The sequence below is a fragment of the Eptatretus burgeri genome, chromosome 13, assembly GCF_056783735.1.
Source record: "Eptatretus burgeri isolate ZD-2024b chromosome 13, Ebu_testis_v1, whole genome shotgun sequence".
NCBI classification, from domain to species: domain Eukaryota; kingdom Metazoa; phylum Chordata; class Myxini; order Myxiniformes; family Myxinidae; genus Eptatretus; species Eptatretus burgeri.
This window is the reverse complement of record NC_140973.1, coordinates 57332346-57357355: the sequence shown is the minus strand read 5'-3', so window position 1 is coordinate 57357355 and position 25010 is coordinate 57332346. Positions and strand designations below refer to the sequence as shown.

Below are 25010 nucleotides of genomic sequence, written 5' to 3'. Positions count from 1 at the left end.
CCCTGTGTCGTAAGAGGCGACCAGGGTTGCGTCAGGAAGGGCATCCGGCGTAAAACATATGCCAAATCACTATGTGGATCATAAGGATGATCCGCTGTGGCGACCCCTAACGGGAGCAGCTGAAAGAAGAAGAAGAAGATATATATATATATATATATATATATATATATATATATATATATATATATATATATATATATATATATATATTGTTGTGGTTACCAAATTCGCAAACCACCATTCAGGTCCCTTAGGTGAGGTATCTCGGTAAGTGCATGTGTAGTTAGGCCCAAACCCGTTGTCTAGTGGGAATACATGTCATTTATGCGAGCTGCGACTCTTCAGGATAGCCGTTTTTCTTTTACTATCTTTATTTTGGACCAACCGCCGTGATTACCATCACAACCACAACAACAACCACCAACCACAACGCCGCTTCACCACAACCGCCACGACCTTTACCGTCACAACTCGCCACCATCGCATCACCGTCATCTCGCGCCACTCATGGGCACCGATGCTGGACTCGTGTAGGGCGCACGTTGAACAGCGTGTACAAAATCACGGATTTTCTGCTTCAAAAACGGATCAAAAACGACACACGCCCACTTTTTGCCGTCCAATCGGTGAGCGAGGGGCGATTTGGCCCCGCCTCCAGAACGATCGATATATGCAAATTTGTGGATCAAAAAGCCTTCACGCCCACTTTTTCTCGGGCCAATGGGGAGCGAGGTGAAAGGTCAAAGGGAGGGGGTCAAAGGCGAAGTTACGGGGGGATAAAAGGACCGTGTTCGTCAGTCAGGGTCGGTCGGAGAGTCAAGAAGAGGAGAGTCGCAAACAAGAACGGGTCGGAGAGTCAGCAGAACGAGGTCGGAGAGTCAGCAGAACGCGGTCGGAGAGTCAAGAAGAGGAGAGTCGGAAGCAGAGGGTCAAGACTTCGCGGGCGGTGGAGCTGCTCGTCGTGTGCGTTGGAGTCGGAACGGAGGGGACGGAGCTGTGGAAAGGCGGCGACACCAGACGAGGGGGTGCTCGCGTCGTGCAGGAAGCTGCACCCGAGGGAGGCCGACAGCGCGACCTGGCCGAGGTGGAGACGCTCGTCGCATATAATAAAGATCCTCTATACCCCGAGCATCAGCAACCCCCTCCTGTTTCCCCCCGCGCTGAGATAGTGCGACCAAGGGGGCCCCGTTCCCACCCCCTGCCAGGCACTGTCCACGAGGCCCGCGGGTTGTGGCCATCGCCGCTCCAGCGTCTCATCACCAGACGGGTAGGCCCGACCCGGTCTCGGCCTCAGGCCTACCCCATTCTTGGGGATTTCTTTCCTTGGTTTTGGGTATGTGTTGTCGGCGCCGTCTGTGAAGTAGAATTGTATAAGTGTTGCCGTGTGCTCGGTAGTCGGTATTAGCTCTGCACTGTGTTTTCACTTTTATGTTTGCTTTTGTGTAAATGGAATTGTGTTTTCTTTTTTTGTGTGCATTTGGTGGAATTGTATTTGTGTGCTTTCCGTTCGTCGCGAATAAATGTGCTTTATTGTTGAACTGTTCTCCCGCTTCGCCGTCTTTTCCTCCATTGAATCCCCATCTTGCTTCACGTAAAGGGTTGGTAGTGGGCTGAATACGCCCGATAATTAATCGAACCGTCGAGGTCGACGATAACACCGCCGGTTATTCTGATAGTACGGAACGGGTGGCTAAGTGGCCCGTGTCCGGCTCGACCTGCGGCGAGGTGCGATCGCCCGGTCTACCCTCCGCGTGGGTACTTAGGTAGTTCGATTTGGCGAGCAACCCTGTCCCACGCGGGGGCTGATGGCTCGATCGCGGTGAGACCGAAGGTCCACCCGTGACTGGTTCCCGGCGTTAGTCCGAGAGGGTCACGACTGGATTGTCCGTCCGTGGCGACGTGCCGCGATTCGAGTTACGTGGCCGTCGCACGCCGGCGGGCGAAGACCGCAACACTGGTGTCAGGAGTGGGATACAAATTCATCGTCGCCCTCCTCGCGGCACTGGTATTGGAGAACAGGAAAACGGGCTCTCCTGCCTCCGGCTAAATTCACGCCCACCGGCCCACGCGTGAGCGAAGCGACCCCCGCTTCCCTCCAAATTACGACGAGTTAAATTAACCCTTCACGAGAAGCAAGCTGGCGACTCAACGCGGGCGGGAGCGAGGGGTAGTAGAAATGTATATGTGTAGTAATGTAGAATCCATGGTCCAGGATGGAATCCCCGAGCAGGAAATGTTGATTGTGCAGGAACACGGACTCGCCCAACTGAACCCAGGGCCCGAGGTGGGTGCGGCAGCGGCCGCGGTGTATGACACCTCCCCTCTCCACCAAGACCCTTCCCCAACCCCTGCCGAAACGGCTCACTTGAGTGCATCCGACATGGCCCAGCTATTCACCATGCTGGCACAAATGAATGCAGAAATAAAAAGCATGAACGAAAAGATTGATGCGAGTACACAGCAAATGAGGGAAGAAACGAAAAAGCTGCAGGGTGAGAAGCAGAACATGGGCCGATTCCTGCAGGCACACATGCAGGCTGTTCGCAGGGAACTCGGAATGGCGACTCCACGTGTGGGAGCAAACGAGCTGGAAGGGGGTGCAACGGCTGACAGGCCCGCGGTGGAGGCGGGTAAGGAAAAAGTAATTCGGGAGACAAGAGACGAGGTGAAAGTAATTGCGAGGGAGAGAAAAGAAGAATTAATACGGAGAGCAAGGATGAGGTACGCGGAGATCGTGAAAGAGCAAGGTGAAAAACAGGGAAGGACGGGAGCGACTTAAAGAGAAAGCAAGGTTGACCTACATAAAGATAAGGGAAAGACGCCAGAAAGAAGCGGAGACCAATAAACACGATGAAGACGGGGTAAGTGACGCACACACACACGGAGGTAGTGGAGGATAATGGGGGTGAGCTCGCGTGAGTGCAGAGACCCAGTGCGAGCACCTGGATGGCCTCCTCCAGGAACAAGGGGAGGGAGTATGCCCCCTTGAGGCGAGTCACGACCAGGTGAGTTCGGTCGTGCTTTGCGAGGTTGAGGGGACGAGTGCTGTGGACAGGTGCACGGAGAGCTTGGGGGGTATAGAGGCCCCGGAGACCCTTGTGGGGACACAAATCCCCAGTGTGGTTGTCCCTGTGTGTGTGGTGCAAGGTGTGAGTGCGGCACCGTGTGTGGAAGCGACCCCGTGTGTGAGTGGTGTGGTGGCGATGGTGCCAGAGTGCGTGCTTCCCAGCACGCCGGGTGTGGATGGGGCACCGTGTGTGAGAGAGGCCGTGTGTGTGGATGAAACGGCCAGTATGAATGAGGCACCACGTGTGAGTGGTGTGGTGGCGATGTTGCCGGAGTACGTGCTTCCCAGCACACCGTGTGTGAGTGAGGCCGTGTGTGTGGATGAAACGGCCCGTATGAGTGAGGCACCGCGGGTGAGTGCCCCCGCGTGTGTGGGTGAGGCACGGAGTGTGAGTGAGGCACCGCGGGTTAGTGCCCCCGCGTGTGTGGGTGAGGCACCGTGTGTGGAAGAGACCGCGTGTGTGAGTGTCGCCGTGTGTATGGATGAGGCACCGCGGGTGAGTTCCCCCGCGTGTATGAGTGAGGCACGGTGTGTGGATGAGGCACAGCGGTTGAGTGCCCTCGCGTGCGTGGGTGAGGAACCGCGGGTGAGTGCCCCCGCGCGAGTGAATGGAGCACCACGTGTGAGTAGTATGGTTTGTGTGAGTAGTGAGGCACGCGTGAGTGAACGGCCGTGTGCAAGGTCGCTGTGTGCCAGGGAGACCGTGTGTGTGAGAGAGCGGTATGAGAGGGAGATGTCGGTCGGCATGCGGGAGCACGCAGCCGCGTCTCCCCGTGTGAATGTGATGGTGTGGACTGTGTGCGTCGTAACACGCGGGAGTGCGTGGGTTGAATGGCGACGACGACGACGACAGATGGAAGAAAGCCGGGTAGCGGCTGTAGTTGTTTCGAGGACCGTGCCGGGTTCACCCAGCAGCGAGCACGCGGTTCGTGCTGTGCAACGCACGAGACCACCACGTGCTCGCTTGCGAGAGTGAAGTCCCGGTCCGGAAACGCACGCGGTGGATTTGCCGATCCCGCGGACGGACAAAGTTTAGGCAGGTAAATGGATTTGGACCGGACGGGTTCTCCACGCGATCGTGTGTGTTCGGCTCCAACGGGCAAAGCACATGTGTTCGCGTGGGAAACCCCTCAAGACGTGGGGCTTGTGTTTTCTTTTGCGCACGGTGACGTCATGGCTGCACGTGTGGTTGGAATCCGGCAGGAGGGGTATCCCGGCCGGATGGCACCGTCCAAGGAGGGACGAGGGACACGTGCAGCTGCATGACGTCACGGGCAGGTGCAAAGTGCGCGAGCTCTGAGTTGCCGCGCAGGTGCTGCGCATGAAAAAAAAAAAAAAGCAAGCCTCACTTTCGGGTGTACAGGATTCCTGGGCAAGGGGTGAAAGACCCCCTTACCTGGGCACAGGATGAAAACTAGTTAGGGGGAAGGGTTAGCTTAGTTAGACCGACTTCATGGGGCAGGGGTAAGTCCTCATGGAGTCCGTGGAATGGATTAGGTAGAGGGATGATAGCGAGATTTAGGTTGGGAAATAAAATGGGATTATTTTGGAGACAGAGACAGACTTTGGATGTGTAGAGGGGATGTAGTTTAGCTACGTAGGTTAAATGGAACGTGCTATAGCTTAAGGGACGACGTGGGAGCACGAGTTAGTTAGGGGAGGTAGTTAGAAGGATGGCAGAGTTCAGCGGTGAGTGTGTTGAAGAGTTGGTGAGTTGTTGGTGAGTGAATTGGAAGCGTGTACATGTTGAGTGAGGTGGAAGCATGTGCTTGGTGAGTGAGTGAGGCCAGCGGGTCTGTGTGTGTGGAGTGAATGGGGAATGCATGGTGCGATGAGTGATTGGGGGGAGGAGTGACTCCCGCCCAAGGGACCCCGGGGTCAGTATAAAGTGAGTTAGCTGGGTTAGTCAAATTGAAAAATGGAGGTCGTTTTGTTGTTGGTGGGAAAGTAGGCTCGAGACCCGTTTGGAGGGGTGCAGGAGCCCTGTTGACGGGCTTGGGAGCGTGGCTGCGAAAGGTGAGTATCGCTGAGTGGGTACCCCGGGCACCAGGCTAGTCGGCCGCGGTAGGCCATGGGCCCATGGGGGGCCGGGATAGGTAGTGGGCACGGGTGCGCCTGCTTGGTGCGGGGGCCCGGGGCGCCATTAGCCGCGTGGGCAGTGCAGTGGGCACGGGTGACCCTCGGAAAGGGGCCCGGGAGGCCGGCCTGCCACGTGTGCGTTTCAGGGGAGGTGCCATGGGAGGCACTCCCCGGTGTTAGGGAGCTGGTAGGCTCGGAGGCAGTGTAGTGCCCGGGGGTGCCATAGCGGGAGATTCGGCAGAGGGTCGTGCCTGCCAAAGGGAGCCACGTGTCCCAGCCAGGAGACCGTGTGAGGGCACGGAGAGAAAAATTGGGGCGAGGCCCAAAATTGTGAGGACACCAACACAGGCGACGGGAATCTGGGTTTATAGAACCAATAGTTTAAGCGAGAAGCGCTTGTTGAAAGCCCCGGGGTAGTTTAACTGTTAAATGGATAGGGTAGATTAGGAGATGTACCCCTCCGCACCATCCATCCCTCGCTGTCGTTGTGGGCCGCTGGACCCACTTTGGTTATAGATCGCCGAACTCTGGGGAGGCCATTCTGAGGCTTCGTTGGGCCTCGACACAGGACGTTAGCTCTCCCTTATTCCCCTCCGGGAAGGGAACGTAGGGGTTGGGAGTAGGCTAGGTGACAGGATAGGTTAGCCGAACAAGGACGATAAAGGGGGTTAGGGGACGATTTATAGCGGGGAAGTAAAAAATAAAAACAACAAAAAATTAAGTTGGGGCTAAATTGGGGTTTCACAAATTAAGGGAGTGGGTATGTACAGTGACAGGCAAAGGCGATAGGTTGGGAGGGAGACAGGTAGGTAGGTCCGAGCCCGCCTTCCAAGTGGCCAGCACCACCGCACTCCCTCCACCAACCTCCATTGAACGGCAAAGGCTGGCCAACTTCATCGGCTGGCCGTGTTTTGCTTCAAGGCGGAGGCCGGCCAACTTCATCTGCAGCTGCTGTGCTGCAAGGCCTGTGCCGGCTGGATCGTCTGCCGGCTGGCTGTTTTTCTTCAAGGCCTGTGCCGGCCAGTTCATCTGCCGGCTGTGTTTGCCTGCAGCGGCCTTCTTCTGCGGGCTGTGTTGCCTGCACCTTTGCCATGCCATGCCCACTGCCCAGGTTCACCAGCCCCGTTCAATTTTTGCTTTGCCCCCCCCCCCCCTTGTTCATTGCCATGTGCGCCAGGATCGTAAAAGCAACAGTTTGCAAGCTGCAAGAACTGCCCTGTTGGCAGCTACAACACGGGCCTGCAGTGGCGGCCCGTGCACCGTGTTTGTGTTCATGCATCCATTCGTTGTGCTCATTGCGTGTGCCACTTGAGCTGGCACGGAGACTGCGTTGTGCAGCCCAAGCACCGTTGTGGTTCACTGCGTTCAGTTCAAAAGGGAAGGCCTTGGACTGCGGGTGAGCAGCCAGCCACGTTCCCTGTCACCTGCATTGTTTGAGCCAGAGACTGCATGCGGGCAGCCTGGCTCCCTGCTAACTGCTTTTCTTTTGCAGAGTTCAATGATCCTGGGCCATGGTTTAGTGTAAAATTTGTAAGTTAAGGTTAAGATGTACTGTAAATATGAGTGCGCCCCCGGCATGTTTGTCTTAGCGCCGGCAATTTTATTTCAGTCGTCCGTGTGAGTGAGTTTGTTTAGGTAGTTACGCAGCCCTCAGGTTATTTATTTTGGGGACATGAATACCATGAATGTCGCACTCAGGGATCCGTAGGTAAAATGTACTAGGGGAAAACTACACATGATGGCACACGAAAATTTGACGACTCGGGACGAGTCTGTAAAAAGGGAAGGGGGTAGTGTTGTGGTTACCAAATTCGCAAACCACCATTCAGGTCCCTTAGGTGAGGTATCTCGGTAAGTGCATGTGTAGTTAGGCCCAAACCCGTTGTCTAGTGGGAATACATGTCATTTATGCGAGCTGCGACTCTTCAGGATAGCCGTTTTTCTTTTACTATCTTTATTTTGGACCAACCGCCGTGATTACCATCACAACCACAACAACAACCACCAACCACAACGCCGCTTCACCACAACCGCCACGACCTTTACCGTCACAACTCGCCACCATCGCATCACCGTCATCTCGCGCCACTCATGGGCACCGATGCTGGACTCGTTAGGGCGCCGTTGAACAGCGTGTACAAAATCACGGATTTTCTGCTTCAAAACGGATCAAAAACGACACACGCCCACTCTTTGCCGTCCAATCGGTGAGCGAGGGCGGATTTGGCCCCGCCTCCAGAACGATCGATATATGCAAATTTGTGGATCAAAAGCCTTCACGCCAACTTGTTCTCGGGCCAATGGCGAGCGTGGTGAACGGTCAAAGGTAGGGGGTCAAAGGCGAAGTTACGGGGGGATAAAAGGACCGTGTTCGTCAGTCAGGGTCGGTCGGAGAGTCAAGAAGAGGAGAGTCGCAAACAAGAACGGGTCGGAGAGTCAGCAGAACGAGGTCGGAGAGTCAGCAGAACGCGGTCGGAGAGTCAAGAAGAGGAGAGTCGGAAGCAGAGGGTCAAGACTTCGCGGGCGGTGGAGCTGCTCGTCGTGTGCGTTGGAGTCGGAGCCGGAGGGGACGGAGCTGTGGAAAGGCGGCGACACCAGACGAGGGGTGCTCGCGTCGTGCAGGAAGCTGCACCCGAGGGAGGCCGACAGCGCGACCTGGCCGAGGTGGAGACGCTCGTGCGCATATAATAAAGATCCTCTATACCCCGAGCATCAGCAACCCCTCCTGTTTCCCCCGCGCTGAGATAGTGCGACCAAGGGGGCCCTCCTGTTCCCACCCCTGCCAGGCACTGTCCACGAGGCCCGCGGGTTGCGGGGCCATCGCCGCTCCGCGCGTCTCATCACCAGACGGGTAGGCCCGACCCGGTCTCGGCCTCAGGCCTACCCCATTCTTGGGGATTTCTTTTCCTTGGTTTTGGGTATGTGTTGTCGGCGCCGTCTGTGAGGTAGAATTGTATAAGTGTTGCCGTGTGCTCGGTAGTCGGTATTAGCTCTGCACTGTGTTTTCACTTTTATGTTTGCTTTTGTGTAAATGGAAGTGTTTTCTTTTTTTTTTTGTGTGCATTTGGTGGAATTGTATATGTGTGCTTTCCGTTCGTCGCGAATAAATGTGCTTTATTGTTGAACTGTTCTCCCGCTTCACTTCGTCTTTTTCTCCATTGAATCCCCATCTTGCTTCACGTAAAAGATTGGTAGTGATCTGAATACGCATGATAATTAATCGAACCGTCGAGGTCGACGATAACACCGCTCGGTTATTCTGATAGTACGGAACGGGTCGCTAAGTGGCCCGTGTCCGGTCGACCTGCGGCGAGGTGCGATCGCCCGGTCTACCCTCCGCGTGGGTACTTAGGTAGTTCGAATTTGGCGAGCAACCCTATCCCACGCGGGGCTGATTGCCCATCGCGGTGAGACCAGAAAGGTCCACCGTGACTGGTTCCCGAGCGTTAGTCCGAGAGGGTCACGACTGGATTGTCCGTCCGGTGGGCGACGTGCCGCGATTCGAGTTACGTGGCCGTCGCCTTGGCCGGCGCGCGAAGATCGCAACAATATATATATATATATATATATATATATATATATATATATATATATATATATATATATATATATATATATATATATATATATATATATATATATATATATATATATATATATATATATATATATCGGGGCGTATTATGTGATACCGGTCGTCCGTCCGTCCGTCTGTCCGTCCGTTCCTGTCCGCACTCTAACTCCCAAAGTTTTCAACTTTCACGTTTCATATTTGGTACATAGGTACAGACTGTGGAGACGGTGTGTTGCGACATACGTTCGTCATCTAAAGTGGTTGCCATGGCAACCAGGATGCTGTTTTCCATGTAGTCGCACAATTCTGTATATACCTTCTTGTTCGGGCATATATTGTGCTCACTTGCGCTCTTGCTTTTTTGTCTTCTTCCCGTTTATCCTTTTCTTCCGATTCTTCCAAAGTCTTTCTCTCCCGTTAGCTCTTATTAGTACATTCTCTGTTTTATATCGATGGACTTTTATGACCCTTGCATTGTGAATTTATGGTTGTGTGTGACAGGTGGGGAATGGAGTGAGGCACTTTACCCCTTACTGAGCACCCTGACCGATTGTGTTTGTGTGCTTGGTGAACGTGCACGCCACGCCCTCGCTTTCCTTCTCATGCGCGATGGAGCGGTGTGCGCCACGCAAGGCCTGGCACTTCAGCACCGGAGGGACATTGTTTTTACGCAGGCGGTACGTGACACGATGATCGTTTCCATTTCAGAAAAGCAGTTATTTGGGGCATTTAGGGTACAAGAGCAACACTTGCAGAGAAAACAGAGCTGGCAAAAGAGGGAGTGGGCCGCGAGGTTGAGACGGGCGTCGGAACGATAGTGCTTATCAAAGGAACGAGCCTCCCACGTTCCAGCCTGAGACACTTTTGGTTGCTCGATGGGTTGTGTAAAGACCTAAGATGAGCACCATCGGAGGAGTTAAAAAAAATAAACCTCCATGCCATTCAGTGTTGAAATTGCATTAAAATTTGCACAAATGGATATCCATGATCGCCACGTATTCCCACATGGGGCTTTGAAAAAGTAATGAACCCCTTGCATTTTTTGGTAGTTTTACATCGTGTGGTCTGCCCTGACTTATTACCTGAGGATCATGTTGAGCAAAAACCCATTAAACACATTCCCGTTGTCTTATGTTTTCACCCCTGTCTGTCTCTGTCTCTGTCTTGTTGTCTGTCAACAAATAGTTGTTGACAGATTCCGATGAAACTTGGTGGACAGGTTGGGTGTGTGACAAGGACGAATTGATATGATTACATTTTGGTGTAGATCCAGCTCCGAGAATTATTAATTTTTTCCCCCAGTTATTCTTCATCATTGAGAAAGAGGACCAAAAACGATATAGAGCACAATATTTGAAAAAGTTATGGACGGATTATAACAAAACTTGGTGGATGAGTTGGTGAGGTGACAAGAACAAGCCGATTACATTTTGGTTCAGGTCCGGATGCAGATCCGACCCATCAGCGGGATATAAAACGTAAACTCTTCAGCCTGGTGGAGGTATGTGCTCCACCGAGTGCCATTCTGGTTTTCTCTGCTGTGGTTTGCTATCCCAAATGTCTGCATCCAATCCCCTTTTAACGCTTTTGATGTTCATGACATTGTTTAAATGGTGTACAGACGGGTTTGAAAACCCAAAGCACAAATGAAAGCATTTTATTTTGATCTCACCACCCTCCGACTAGCTCTCGGCGCTGGTGTGTGGCTTTGTGGTGAAATTGCGGAGCTGTCTCAATGACAGTGGGTTCTTGCGGCAGCTTCATACAATCGGCCTGCTCGCTCAATTTGAGGGCCTTCTCAGCACTTACGGTGAGCTGGGGCTCCCCCCTTCACATGGCTCTGCCTTTTGTGTTTTGTGGTTAAGTATAACATCTGCCCATAATCACCACCATTTGTTCTTGCATCAGGTGAAGAGGTCGGCATGTTGGAAGATATGAGCGTTGGAGTGACAGACCTTCGCAATGTCACATTTAAGGTCATTTCTGCAGTCACGAACCCTACGGCTGAGGCTCTAATGCCTATCATCGATGGAAATAGGTGAGCATTGCGACCAGAAGAGGAAACACAGATGGAGGCCACATACAAACATGACAAGTTAATCTCTCAGTTCATTTGTCTTTATGTGCCCAATACCACTAACCTCTTCTTGCTTTACATCCCTGTCCCTTTTATAACTAATTTGCATTTTCTGTTTAATCTCTCGGCAGGGAATTTAGTCTGTGTACGAGCACACAGCGGCCTGTTTTTGAGAGATACTGTGAGATGTTTGAACATCCTCGACCTAAATTCGGACTGGACAGCTAGTTTTGGATCACGTCTGAAGGGTGACCCACGCACTCGGTTTCACAGGGAGACAAATCGAGAACCAATCAACTCGGACAAGTTTGCTACAAGAATAGATGAGACGACGTCATGCCGTCCTTCAGCCTACAACACCCCGTCTTCCATTGTGGCCTCCCGTCCAATGAGAGTACCTGGGTTAGACTCCACTTGTGAGATCCAGTGGGGTGGGGCGTATTCGAGCCGGTGCTTCCGGACGAGTGTATGTCCCATAATCACAAAGGCAGCCGAATCATTTTGGAGGGATATCACTAAATTCCATTGGTCTCGCTCACCACCTGTATAAATCCGTTTACTTCTTTCAGTTGCGAAACCATTCATTGCAGCAAAGGTCAGAGAAGGCAAAAAGCGCGTCAGCATTCTCAGCTTCATTTCAAGCGCGTCGGCATTCTCAGCTTACGGCCACCTCGTGGACTTGCAAAGTGCTTCTGATGAGGAGGGCTGGAGGCGTTGAACAGCCGTCATCGAGAAGGGTTAATGGGCAAATCACAAACTGGCATTTTATTCCATTCTTGGCACCATTTTTCCTCGTTTTCTGATGTATTTTTCCCTCTGCCACTGAAGGTGGATGGAGGTTGTGTTTTCACCCCTTTCTGTTGGGTGCTCGCTAGACTACCGTTATTCTCAGGTTTTCCGTCTGTCTGTCTGTTTGTATGTAATGGATGGCTCTGGAAGCCAGAGGAGTCAACCGATTTTGATGAAACTTGACCGGTAGGTTCATACCAGGATCGAGTTGTATGCTTTTGAGCACCGTTGCTATGGACGCCACCGTTGCCTAGCAACGGGACTTTGAAATTTTTGAAAAAAATCCGAAAAATATTTCTATATATATATATTTTTTGAAAATTAAAAATCGCCTTCCGCGCTTTTATGCGCACTATAATCAACCTCTTTGTCAAAAATTTTCAGCCCGATCCGTCAAAAACTGTATGAATAGTATGCAATTATATAGCGACCACCCATGTCGCCTACCGGCTTGTATGTTTGTCTGTCTGTCTGCGAGAATGATATCTGAAAACGTTGGGGACCAGTTATAGCAAAACTTGATGGATGAGTTGGGTAGGTGACAAGAACAAGACTATTCGATTCTGGTTCAGGTCCGAATCCAGATCCGGCCTCTCAATAGGATACAAATACGTGGAGTGTTCAGCCAGGAGGAGGTATCCGCTCTACCGAGTGCCATTCTAATTCTCTAATTATTATGGGTTTGCTCTACTCTTTACATCCTCCACTTGATTTTTTTTTCTTCTTCTTCTTTAATCACCACAACAGGACTGGTTTCAACGTTCGAGTTCCTCTTCCGCCAGTCATGTTTGACTCTCTTCCACGAGAGATCCAGAGTGGGATGCTTCTGCGGGTTCAACCGGTCTTCTTCAACGTCGGGATTAATGAGCTCCAAACGCTTGCAGAGAAGTATGATCTTCAGAGGTCTCCAGCACCTTTGGCTCTTTCATTTCATTTGGTGATGGCACGGTCCATCATGAATCTGCTTTATGTAAGTCTAACGTCAAACATCCGATGCGTCTCTCTCTACAGGTTTGGAGACACTTCTTTGCAGGAGGTGTTAAATCTAGAAAATTGGAGTCGATTGAAGGCGTACCACGACCAGTTCAACGAAGTCCTTCCAGACGAGTGTACGTCCAAGTGACGCACACCTTGGACGCCTGAACTTGCATAGAATGGAGTGGATTATAACAGTTTTAATCGATGGATGTTGAAATATTGAAGTATTTGTGATAGAAGAGAAATGCTCTTAGCCTATCCAATCGAACCCTCCCCCGTTCCTCGTCCCCACAGGCCTCCCACTCTCCCGGAGCCAAACGTACTTACCTGAGTTGTTGCGTTTCCTGGGTCAGAACGTGAGCGCGCACAGGTCCAAAAACGTGGACATACTGTGGCAAGCTGCTGAGGTGAACACCATACGAGTAGTTTTCATTCTCGTAGTGGGGGGAGAGCGTGGGGTTGTGGCGGAGTGGCGGTGGGTGTGGATGTCAAACATTCTGCAAATTGTTGCCGACATGATATGCAAAGTGTTTTATTAACATCTTTTGAGCTTTTATGCCATTCCCATCAAAACACTTGTCCTGTGATGCTGTGACCTCGGGTTAAAATACCATGTATACTATGGCCATTTGTCCATGATGTCTTCATGTCCTTTCATTCCTGGAAAAGTACATTAACCTCTCGTAATGTCTTTATGTCTCATTACGTTGCTATTTGTTACAAATGTCTGTGTTCTGTACGGACTCGATGAACAAACTGTCCCACGAGTCTGTCGATAAATAAACCTCCAGAGATCGTGTGCAATTGCGTTCTGACTTCGTGGCGTCATGGTTCGAACGTCCGCCGCAAGTCTGAGGGGTCGGCGATTTGAACCCTGGCCGAGTCATACCAAACACTTTTAAAATGGCGTATGCTGCTGCTTCCTTGTTTGATGCTCAGCATTTACAAAAAGGGTAGAGCACAGACAAACAAACATAGGTTGGCAACCATTGCGTGGGTTTGATGGGCCGAACGGCTGCCTCCTGCATTTAAGTTCTTTGTGAAGGAAGTCATTATTAATTATTATTGTTATAATTAATATATCATACTTTGGGTGCTTTTAATTGGGGTTCAGTAGCACGTGCCATTCCGAGTGTCCCTCTGCTGGTTGCATCATCTGTGTCTGATTGTTTTAACTTTGTGTCTCGTTTTGCACGCACACCCAGATGTGCCGCCGGCTCAACGGCGTGCGCATTACAAGCTGTAAGAGCGCCAAGGACCGCACAGCCATGTCGGTGACGCTAGAACAGTGCCTCGTGTTGCAACAGGAGCATGGGATGGCAGCTCAGGTGTTCGCTCAGGCCTTGGACTGCATGCGCAGGTGAGAAACACTTCTTTAGCCTCGCCATTCCCTCTGTGGTACTGTAGTGTGTGTCATCTTTCACCTCGTTGCACAAACATTTCACCATTTATTTATTTATTTATTTACTTATTTGTTTTAAACCCTTTTTGTCGGTGTTTTTGGTGGATTTTATGAAATTGTGTTTATTTCATTGTACAAACTTCATTGCATTCTACTCTTTCCATTCCTCACACAAATCTTTGGACAATTTTTTTTTTTTTTCAATTGCAACTTTCCCATTTACCTCTTTAATAATGTTATTTTTAAATGTTTCTTTAAAAGGAGATTTCAACACAAGCAATTCACTGTAACATTTTGAAATGTATGCCAGTCCATACCTTTCAAAAACCTTATTTGAATTGGTTCGATACCGTCGTGAATTGTGGTTTTTCACATGAATCTAACCCAAAACCACATGGCGCATGTCCACAACCAATCATCGGTTTCCTTTGCTCCGGGAAATCGTCTCCCTAACCCCGAACCTTCCAAACATATAACTTGCTTCTTCAAAACACTGCTCTGTCCTCTCTCTTTCCATCTCTCTCTCTCTGCCCCCTCTACCATGGCTTTTGGCCTGGGATTGTGGGGGTGGGGGGCGGTGTGCGGGGTTTTGTACCCTGTTGCAGCATTGGCACTCGGGAGCTAGTAACATGGAAGAACGAGAGCGATTCGTCTCCAAGGGAAAACAACTGGTCAGGGTCTGCCCTGCTGTGTTCGCTGCCCATGCTCGCTCTCAGCCCTCGCATGCTCTTTGCCTGGCTCTGCTTGAGTCTCGCCTTCCTGGCCACACGTTTCCGCTGTCGTTGATGCAGTTGGCATACGATTGGAAAAAGGGGGTTGGCAAAAAAGAGCCGGGAACTTTGGTGGAAGCTTTTAGACGCGCCTTCTGATTCTCGGAGACTAACCCCCAATGACTGCAAGAGTTTCGATAATCTCAAGGTTTTGTACACCTCGTAGGCAGAGTTTCCATTCCTTTCAATCTATGCTGTGTTTTACCAAGTTTGCACCTTTTATGCACTTTCACCACCACCCTCGCTCTCCTCCACTCCCTGCATCTCTTAAACGAACCGTCTTTCCATGATGATGTCGTACCTGATTTCCCGTCAACCCTCCACGTTTCGCCCCACTGTTCCATTGCCTTCCTGTCTGCAAGTCTTCTTTGCTTACCAGCATTTCCATACATTCTTGCTCTTCCCAGATTCTTGACAGCTCATCGTTTTAAACACCATGCATGCCTTAGCATAACCAGCAAACTCTCACTTGAGCATTTTTACAGGTCACTTCCATCTTTCCAACAGCGATTACGTTCGAATGCATTTTCAGAAAAGATACGTTGGTTAAAAAGATAATCTTGCGTTTGCTTTCAAGTTGACTTGTTTCAGCAATTCTACCCCCAGAACAGGATGTAAGAATGGTGCGTGCTATTCTGACGCGTGTTAAGTCTGTGCTGCAGATTTATCGTTTGTAAGCTATTTGAACTTTGTAAGATATGCTTCTCATGAGCAAATGCGTATTGGAGCGGGATTTCATAACGAATCCGTCCAGCTGGTTGCATCATCAACGATGCGTGGCCGTGCCACTGATGTGGGTGCCCTTGCACATTCGGGAAGGAAATCTTGATTTGTTCAGCATGCCGGTGATAACTCACCCACTCTTGACACAAGACTCCACAAGACCTTTAATGGCCACTAACTAATGTCGGCAGACAGGACAGCCAGCTTAACGCACCATGCAGTCGGACCACTTATAGTCTGGTTGGGAACCGAAGGCAAGTGCGCTACCTCTGCATCATCATCGTGTCGGACCGATGTCACGGAGGACCGGTTATAATTAGTCGTCATCAAAACTCGCATTTCTGGAGCGGAATATTTTCTGAACTAAATGTGGAATTGAATAAATAATGGGATTTGTGCACTTTATTTTCGCAGAAAAGAGTTGAACTGCATATTTATATAGTATATTTTATATTATTTTGCAATGTTTAACTTGTATTACCTCATCAGCAACTTCCATCTGTACATACAGTATGTATCTATGTGTATCTATGGGTGTGTATATATATATATATATATATATATATATATATATATATATATATATATATATATATATATATGTATATATATATATATATATATATATATATATATATGTATATATATATAAAAAATATGGGTATATGTATGTGTGTATATATATATATATATATATATATATATATATATATATATATATATATATATATATATTTATATGCATATATGTATATATATATATTTATATTCATATATGTGTATATGTATATATATATATATATATATTTATATGTGTATATGTATATATATATATATATATATATATATATATATATATATATATATATATATATATATATATATATATATATATATATATATATATATATATATATATATATATATATATATATATATATATATATATATATATATATATATATATATATATATATGTATATATATATATATACATACATATACACATATATGCATATAAATATATATATATATATATATATATATATATATACACATATATGCATATATATATATATATATATATATATATATATATATATATATATATGGAGGTGTTTGATTGTATCCTACATTTCCAAGCATTTCTGCTGTATTCCGGGTATGTGAAACATGCACGTTGAGAGTTTATTACAGGAGGCTCTCTGGTGGCAGTGCCAATCGAAGGAGCACGAGTTGTGCTCGAAAGAGGCCGGAGTTGTATCTGGGTAAAACACAGTGACCCTTGCAGCCTTAATTTTCGGACTACGAATGTTGCGCGGTCGTTGACTGCGATGGCGGACGATATGGTTCTCGACTCAAACGAGTGTCTATGTCGTGCTTAATTGAAGAGGAGTCGTTTGCACAGCTAAGTAGAAGATGCATTCTTACGCTTTGGCGTTAAAGGTAGTATATGTAAGAAAGTATCCGGTGGTATAACAGAGAACTTCCTAATGAAGGCCTGCTGATGCATGACTGTTTAACGACAGATTTGAGTTTTGCATGATACGTAAGGACTTTTGTCTAGGAGATGACGTCATAATCCCAGAAGTCAAAACTTTTGCTTCTCCTTTTCTTCCGGCTTTGGCAATTTCCAACAGCAAGTGGAGAGCAAAAGCTCCGACCACAATTGCCCCTTTTGTTTGTGAACTCGTTCATCTCAACGTGGGTTTTGCCGACGTAGCCCTTGAATGTGTTTTGTAAGCAATACATTTCAGCAATGTCTATCCTGCTGGACTTCCTGAAACTTTTCTGCAACTCTGGCTGCTTTTGCTGCTGTCTCTTTGAGTGACATGGGAAGTTTGTATTTGTTCTTGTACTGCAGTATCTAGCAACACTGGATTCTGGCACTTTCTGCTTCTGCTGTTTTGTAATAAAGGATACCAAATGTAACTATCCTTGTTGTAGTGTGTCTGAGAAAAATTAAATTTGTTTATTTAAGTAATCTTTGCCACGTCTCGTTGGCTTATGGTACGTGAAGAGTTTTCGGAAACCTTGTGCTGTGTGTTTATTTTTTAATGTCCTTGCCTATTGTTCATTGTCCCCTGCGTTCCCTTTCCGAAACTTCCCCCTCCTCCTGTCATTACGGACGGCATTGCATGTGTTTCCAGGAATGTGCATTTTGTGTGACGTATCCATAAATCACCTTATCCACCTTTTCCCTCATGTACCCACACATGTGCATGCCGCCCCAACCCCTGCCTGTCATACGTCTCGGCTCAGCGAGGGTTGTCGCCGCGAGAACACCATGAAGAATGTGGGCTGTCGGAAGTTCGCCTTCAACTCCCTGCAACTCGTAACGTTTCCCAAGCTGTACTGCCCACCTGAGGGCACCTATGGTAAGGTGGACACGTGAGACAAGGCACAATCGGAGCTTTCACTTCCAACTCGAACACCAACTCCATTCGCATATCCAATCCACCTTTACTCCATCGACGTCGGTGTGCCGCAATGGTCTGCTCACTTCAACAGGTTATGAGAATGATGGCTTTGGAACTCGCATTGCTCAATTGCTCATTGTTTGAAAGACGGCGAGAATCATTCGGCATGGCGCTGTTTGGCAGGGGTATGCTGCTTGATAATAACTCTTGAATCTGAATGTACTCGAGTTGAATGGCATTTACTTTCCATGTTAACTAGTGTAACTTTCACTGAGGTGAGTTAGTTCAGCCTGTATGTGTGTAGCTGCCATGCTTAGGCCTGTACCTCGTTGGATAGTTTGGCCAGGCCATAGAGTTAATGCTACTACTTTGCACACAATGTTAAGGACAAACTGCTGCACTGGGTACACTAAGAGTCTGTCCTCTGTAAAGAAAGTCTGCGTTTCCATCACACCCACCGGTGTAGTGTTATACAAATTGACAATGTTACCATCGCACAAATTATTCACACACACATATATATATATATATATATATATATATATATATATATATATATATATATATATATATATATATATATATATATTTAACTCAAATGAAATTAATATTTGTGCTTGTGATGAGTGTTGCATCTGTCTGTGTTGCATGATGTGTAAAAAAAAACAAAAAAACCATTTTATTCCTTTGACTGCACTCAAGCTCATGCACTGAACTCTGAGCGGACGTATCTGTGTTGGTAAATAAATGTGATCGATGAAATTGGCTTCTGCTGACTGAATGAATGGCTTTGTGGTGCTATCTTACCAGTGAATTCATGACTTGGTGGTGCTGCTACCTTCCCAGTGGTGACCTGCCTTTGAGTTCCACTCACCTAATTTGTCTGATCTGTTGGGTTTGATAGAGCAGAGAAATTTATTTACAATATTTTTCTTTTCTCACTCTCGGAATCTTCTTGTTAATTTCTGAAAGTAGGATTTGATCCTGGAAACAGCCCAACTTGCATGCCATAAGATAGCCGGCTTTGAGGAGCGTTGCAAACTTCCCAATGCTATGCTTTTCGAGTGCAGCACTGCGGTGAATGTTTCTGGTCGGATCGCCCATTGCCAAGGTGTCATACCTGCTGAACTACACGACGTGATGATTTTAAACTTTATTTCTACCACCAAGATGATATCCTCCTCTCTTCCATCTCACATTTACATTGCAATAGTTACGGATATCACATACTACTATAATCTTACTGCTACATCTTCAACGGCTACAATTGTGTCCACCTTGTGACGCCACCTGGGTTTTTGACGAACCGGCTGGCCAGGCCTGACATTCGACTGCAGGAATTTATAGTTTGCTCAAGGTGCTGGTAATACCTCGCCCCTATATTTAACATCCACCAACTAATGCTAGAAGACAGGTCCTTTGCCATAACGTCCATCCGTGGGATGGGATCCATCCGTCCCACATATTGATGGCTCGTCCTGCATGTGAACATCAGGGTGACCGTTTGTGGCTGGGTTGAGATTTGGAAGCAATATGGCGTGACAGCTTGAAATGAATTTTTTTTTCTATCAGCGAGAGACCTGAGAGCCTTGAAAGCTAATTTTTATTTTCATTTGATCTGGCTAAATAAGCAACGTGTTGTGATGTCACGGGCTACATGAGCAAATTATTTGTCTTTCAATAATAATAGCATTCATTGATTCAATATTCACAAGAACACAAGGATGGAAAAAACGCTACCGAATTGTTTGGTGCATTTTATCAAATTCAGGGGAGAACAGTACTTGCAGCTCATTGGTGGACGACTCTCCGTTTTGGAGAGCAAGACAGGATGCCAAACCAATGGAGAAGTAATCAAACCTGCACCAGTTTGGAAGGATTTACCTGTCTCCTTCCTTGCACGGAGAGTCCAAACAAAGCACAGTTTTCCGTCAAATATGTATGGTGCAGTATAAACAAGATGGCCGACCTCCATCCCACGTCCCCACCGGGGTTCATACAGGAGGTCACTAAACACTACACTGTGACAGCTCGTGCTCTGCGCTCAATGTGCTGTTGGTACCTACCCCAACTCCCACCCTTCAATTAAAGGGTCTGAATCCACTCCTGAAAGGGGTATTATTTTTTTCTTGTATACTGTACATATTACATAGTCAAGGCTCATGGAAGAGTGAGTACACTGAACAGATCAGGATGCAACAGGACAAAAGGAAGAGTTGAAAGACGGGCGAAACATCAACAACAGCATTGAAGGCCAAGATAGAGGCAAACTTGGACCAACAATGGGGGTGGGGGGGGAGGAGAGGATGCATAAGGTGGACAAGATGGATACAGAAGGAAACTCTCAGGAGAGAAAATTGGAAATTTGGATGGAGGAGGGATTGGAGTGGGGTGGGAGGGGTAGAAGAATGAAGAATGAGGTTGAAGGGGATGTGGAATTTGATTCCACAGGTGAGAAAAAGAGAAATGAATGAGTCGAGGTAAGCAGTGCTCCTGGATTTCAGTAGTTTCACCAGAAGAGGGTTGAGGATGGACCATGTGTGCCTTGCAGAAACCTCAAGGCGATATAGCACAGAAAGATCAGAGGATGCAAGACCAGAGAGACCACTGACCTGTCTGTGATGGGGAAATGATGTGCGCATAGAATCAGCTTCATCATGGGAAATCCCAATAATCTTGAAGGCCTCAGTTTCCATGGCGTAAAGCATGGCAAGATGTGAGCAGTGGAGCCAGCCCATAGGGGAGAGCAGTACTCCATCAAGCTGAGGATGAAAGCCTTTTAGGTGGATAGGATTTCAGGTGTGCTAAGGAAGGACTTTGTATGATGGAGGATGCGCAGTCGGTGGCTGGCTTTGGAGGCCAACGTTGAAATGTAGTTTCCCAATAAAGATCATGGCTGACAGTGAGATCAAGGAGTTTAAATGACTGAACCTCCTCAAAAGGATTATTAAGAAAGTATAACAAGGAAATACAATACAGGTGGAGGCCATTCAGTCCATCATGCCTGTGCGAGCACCACACCAGCCATCTACATTTTCTCCTCTCCAATCCTCCGGTACCTGTCCTGACTCCAGTGAGCTATTGAAAATATCCGTTAACATCTCACTTACATGCTCAGCCACCTCCATCAATACTCTCGAGTGCATATTATCTGGACCTCATTTTTTTATAATGATGTATTTGGTACGTGAAGCAAAGGAATGCCTTATTGTCTCTTAGATTACCAAGCTGTTCCTTTACTTCCACCACTCCAACCTGGATCTTCTGGAAAAGCCCTTCCTCACCTCCTTGATCGATACGCTCAGCTATTGGAAATTCTACTCACTGTTCTTGTCTAAAAGTTGAAGAAAAATACCTGTTTAATAAGCCTGCCATCTCACTTTCATCACTAACAACTCTCCCGGTGCTATTCATCAATGGGCCAACACTGGTCCTAACCTGTTCTTTTACCCTGATATTCTTAAAGAAAGCCTTGCTATTATGTTTAATATTCTTAGCCATGTCCTACTCATACTCTCTTTTGGCTTGTCGTGTTATTCTCTTAACTTGCCTCTGTTTACTTCGATGGATAGGAGGGTTTGCCAGAGATATGGAGATGGAGATGGAGATGTCAGGATTGAAAAGACATATATCAAGTGTTTGACCATCTTGTGATTTTGTGAAGGTCTGAAGACAGGGAAGAAGCTGCAGCCTGTTTGTCTGAATGATGAGAGATGTCATGGCAGAGGGTGGAGTCATCAGCAAATGTATAAAGAGGATTTTCCAGTCTCAGAGAGATCTTTGATGAAGATCAGGAATAGGACTGGGCCCACAATACTGCCTTGGGGCACTCCAGCCTTGACAGGGAGAGGAGATGAAAGGATTTCGTTGAGTGCCACATGTTGGCTACGAGAATAGAGGAAGTCAGCACGCCATGTGTCGGGTTGGCCTTGGATGTCACAAGCAGAAAGTTTGGAGAGCAGGACAGGATGCCAGACTGTATTGGAAGCACGAGATATGTCTCAAGAGACAACGCTGATCTCATGTCTGACATTGAGGGCTTCCATCCATTATTTGGTGATTATAGAAGCAGCACATCCAAGGTGGAGTAACCTGGTCTGAAACCAAATTGATGAACTGAGATGAGGTTTTTGGAGAGAAGGAATGATTTCATATTAACTGTGATGATGAATTCCATCACCTTTCTGATGATTGGAAGCAAGCTGATCGGTCTGTAGTTGAGGTGATCAACTTTTGCACCCTTTTTATGTGGTACAGTGATGCCGGCTGATTTCCAAGCCGATGAAAGATGATCGAGCACAAATGACAGGGTGAAAAGGATAGCGAGAGCGAGGATGTGAAAGAGTAGCAGAGTAGGTTGTTCGGACATGTAAACTGATGCCATCTGGTCCAGTTGCAGTCAGAGATGGGTTGGAAAAAACTTTCTCCACCTTGTCAGGTGCAAAAGACACAGAGTCCAGGAGCAGATAAGTACAACAGGGAAGGGTGGGCACCGAGAGTGAGTGGTGGGGGAGAAGATATGGAAGCAAATAGAATTGAGGCATTCGGCCTTTTCACGAGCGGAGTCGGCTCTGGTGCCACTTGAAGAGATGGAATGCATGGAAGGGGAGCATACACCAGAGACAGACTTAATAAGGTGCCACCAGGTTTTAGAGGAGGGAGACGAGTTTGAAAGTTCATTTTGTGGTTGGACAGATGTTGTTTTCTGGCTATCATGAGAGTGGACACACTCTTGTTGCGGACTTTTTGAAATGCACTGAAATTGCCTTCGGTCAGATTTGCCTTCCAGGAAGAGAAGGCAAGTTGTATCAGAGCAACTGCTTCACCCCATGATTCAGTGTCCCATTGGTAGGAAGAAAGGTAGGATAACTGACGACAAGATGGGATGAATCTGTGCGAGAGACAGAGAGCAGGTTTCTCTGGAAGCATTCTCAAGCTGAGTTAACATCAGGGGCAGTAGATATGGGAGACCAGTCCTGAAGTGGCTGCCTGAGTGAACTCCCAGACTCACTGTCATTGAGGCAGCTCTCGAAGAATTGCCAAAGAAATGTGTTCCTTACAACGTCCACGTCCTACGATTGCTGTGAAAAGTGTTATGAACCCTATGTATGTGTAAATGGTTCACTTTGTGACAAAAAACTAGGGGGGCGAGAGAGAGGGGCGTCACAATTCTTCTTCGTTTGATATGACGTCACAATTGACGCTGGGGACCTGAGTACGTTTCCCAGGTGTTTCCCAAGTTATGGCCATTTATGATATGGTTGGTCCGATCTAATTGAAAAAATGCCCCAATCCAGTCGTCGTTTACGAGTGCGAAGGAACGAAGCTGCACCTACTGGCACGCCTCACCCACGAGAGAGGGTACTGGAACGAGAGAGGAGGAGAGAGGAGGGGGCGAGAGATGGGGGAGGGGGGTTGAGTGGGGGGGGTGAAATAATGCCCCAATCAAGTCGTCGTTTACGCACCTATGGGCCCGCACTAGTATAAGTAATGATGGGATTTATATAAACTAGTACGGGCCCATAGGTGAGTGCCAGTATGTGCAGTCCTCTCTGGCCCTTCCTCTCTCCCCCATCCTCTCTCGCCCCCACTCTCATCCGCCCCTCTCCCATCCCCTCTCTCGCAGATATTGGTCGACAGATAAATGGCCGTAACTTGGGAACTGCTCGTCCGATTAATATCAAATCTCGAAAAGGCACATCTGCGGGTCCCCGGCAATTTTCCTGGCAAGTTTAAATCAGATCGGACCGTCAATCGTGCAAAAATAATAAAAATAATAAATAAATAAATACATAAAGAAAAATTCATTATGACGTCATTCGTGATGTCATAGCACCGTGTCTTGTCATTGGTCGACAGATAAATGGCCGAAACTTGGGAACCGCTTGTCCGATCGATATCAAACCACGAAAGGCACATCCGCGGGACCCCAGCAATATTCCTGGCAAGTTTCAATGAGATCGGACCGGCGGTCGTCGAGAAATGGCGGTCGCAGACAGACAAACAGATAGACAGACACACAGAGATTGCTGGAATTATAGATAGATATAAATAATGATGGGATTTATATCTATCTATAATTCCAGCAATCCATGTGTGTGTGTGTGTGTGTGTGTGTGTGTGTGTGTCTGTCTGTCTGTCTGTCTGTTTGTCTGTCTGTCTGTCTGTCTGCGACCGCCGTTTCTCGACGACCGCCGGTCCGATCTCATTGAAACTTGCCAGGAATAATGCCGGGGACCCGCGGATGTGCCTTTTCGAGGTTTGATATCGATTGGACGAGCGGTTCCCAAGTTACGGCCATTTATCTGTCGACCAATGACAAGACACGGTGCTGTGACGTCACGAATTACGTCACAATTAATGTTTATTTATTAATTTATTTTTTTGCACGATTGAAACTTGCCGGGAATATTGCCGGGGCCCCGCAGATGTGCCTTTTCGAGGTTTGATATTAATCGGACGAGCTGTTCCCAAGTTACAGCCATTTATCTGTCGACCAATGACAAGACACGGTGCTATGACGTCACGAAATACAACACAATTAATGTTTATTTATTTATTCATTTTTATTTTTATTTTTTGCACAATCGATGGTCCGATCAGATTGAAATTTGCCAGGAAAATTGCCGGGGCCCCGCAGATGTGCTTTTCAAGGTTTGATATTAATCGGACGAGCTGTTCCCAAGTTACAGCCATTTATCTGTCGACCAATGACAAGACACGGTGCTATGACGTCACGAAATACAACACAATTAATGTTTATTTATTTATTCATTTTTATTTTTATTTTTTGCACAATCGACGGTCCGATCTGATTGAAACTTGCCAGGAATATTGCCGGGGCCCCGCAGATGTGCTTTTCAAGGTTTGATATTAATCGGACGAGCTGTTCCCAAGTTACAGCCATTTATCTGTCGACCAATGACAAGACACGGTGCTATGACGTCACGAAATACAACACAATTAATGTTTATTTATTTATTCATTTTTATTTTTATTTTTTGCACAATCGACGGTCCTATCTGATTGAAATTTGCCAGGAATATTGCCGGGGCCCCGCAGATGTGCTTTTCAAGGTTTGATATTAATCGGACGAGCTGTTCCCAAGTTACGGCCATTTATCTGTCAACC

The 25010-nt window shown here is 47.6% G+C and overlaps 1 protein-coding gene across 12 annotated transcripts in view; it reads left to right on the top strand.

Moving 5' to 3' along the window:
* The window catches only part of INPP4A (inositol polyphosphate-4-phosphatase type I A), a 79952-nt gene extending 61311 nt beyond the window's left edge, over positions 1-18641 (top strand). For 11 of the 12 annotated variants that reach the window (XM_085852586.1, XM_085852588.1, XM_085852585.1 and 8 more), the window contains 8 exons: positions 9222-9397; positions 10407-10530; positions 10629-10758; positions 12334-12474; positions 12598-12695; positions 12859-12971; positions 13770-13924; positions 14572-16014. In XM_085852586.1, the coding sequence (XP_085708712.1) occupies positions 9222-9397; positions 10407-10530; positions 10629-10758; positions 12334-12474; positions 12598-12695; positions 12859-12971; positions 13770-13924; positions 14572-14752 (1118 nt within the window). In that variant the 3' untranslated portion in view covers positions 14753-16014. Of the gene's footprint in view, positions 1-9221; positions 9398-10406; positions 10531-10628; positions 10759-12333; positions 12475-12597; positions 12696-12858; positions 12972-13769; positions 13925-14571; positions 16015-17721 lie in introns of those variants that run through there. The other variant, XM_085852589.1, reaches the window with a different exon arrangement.
* The last annotated feature ends 6369 nt before the right edge of the window (positions 18642-25010 follow it).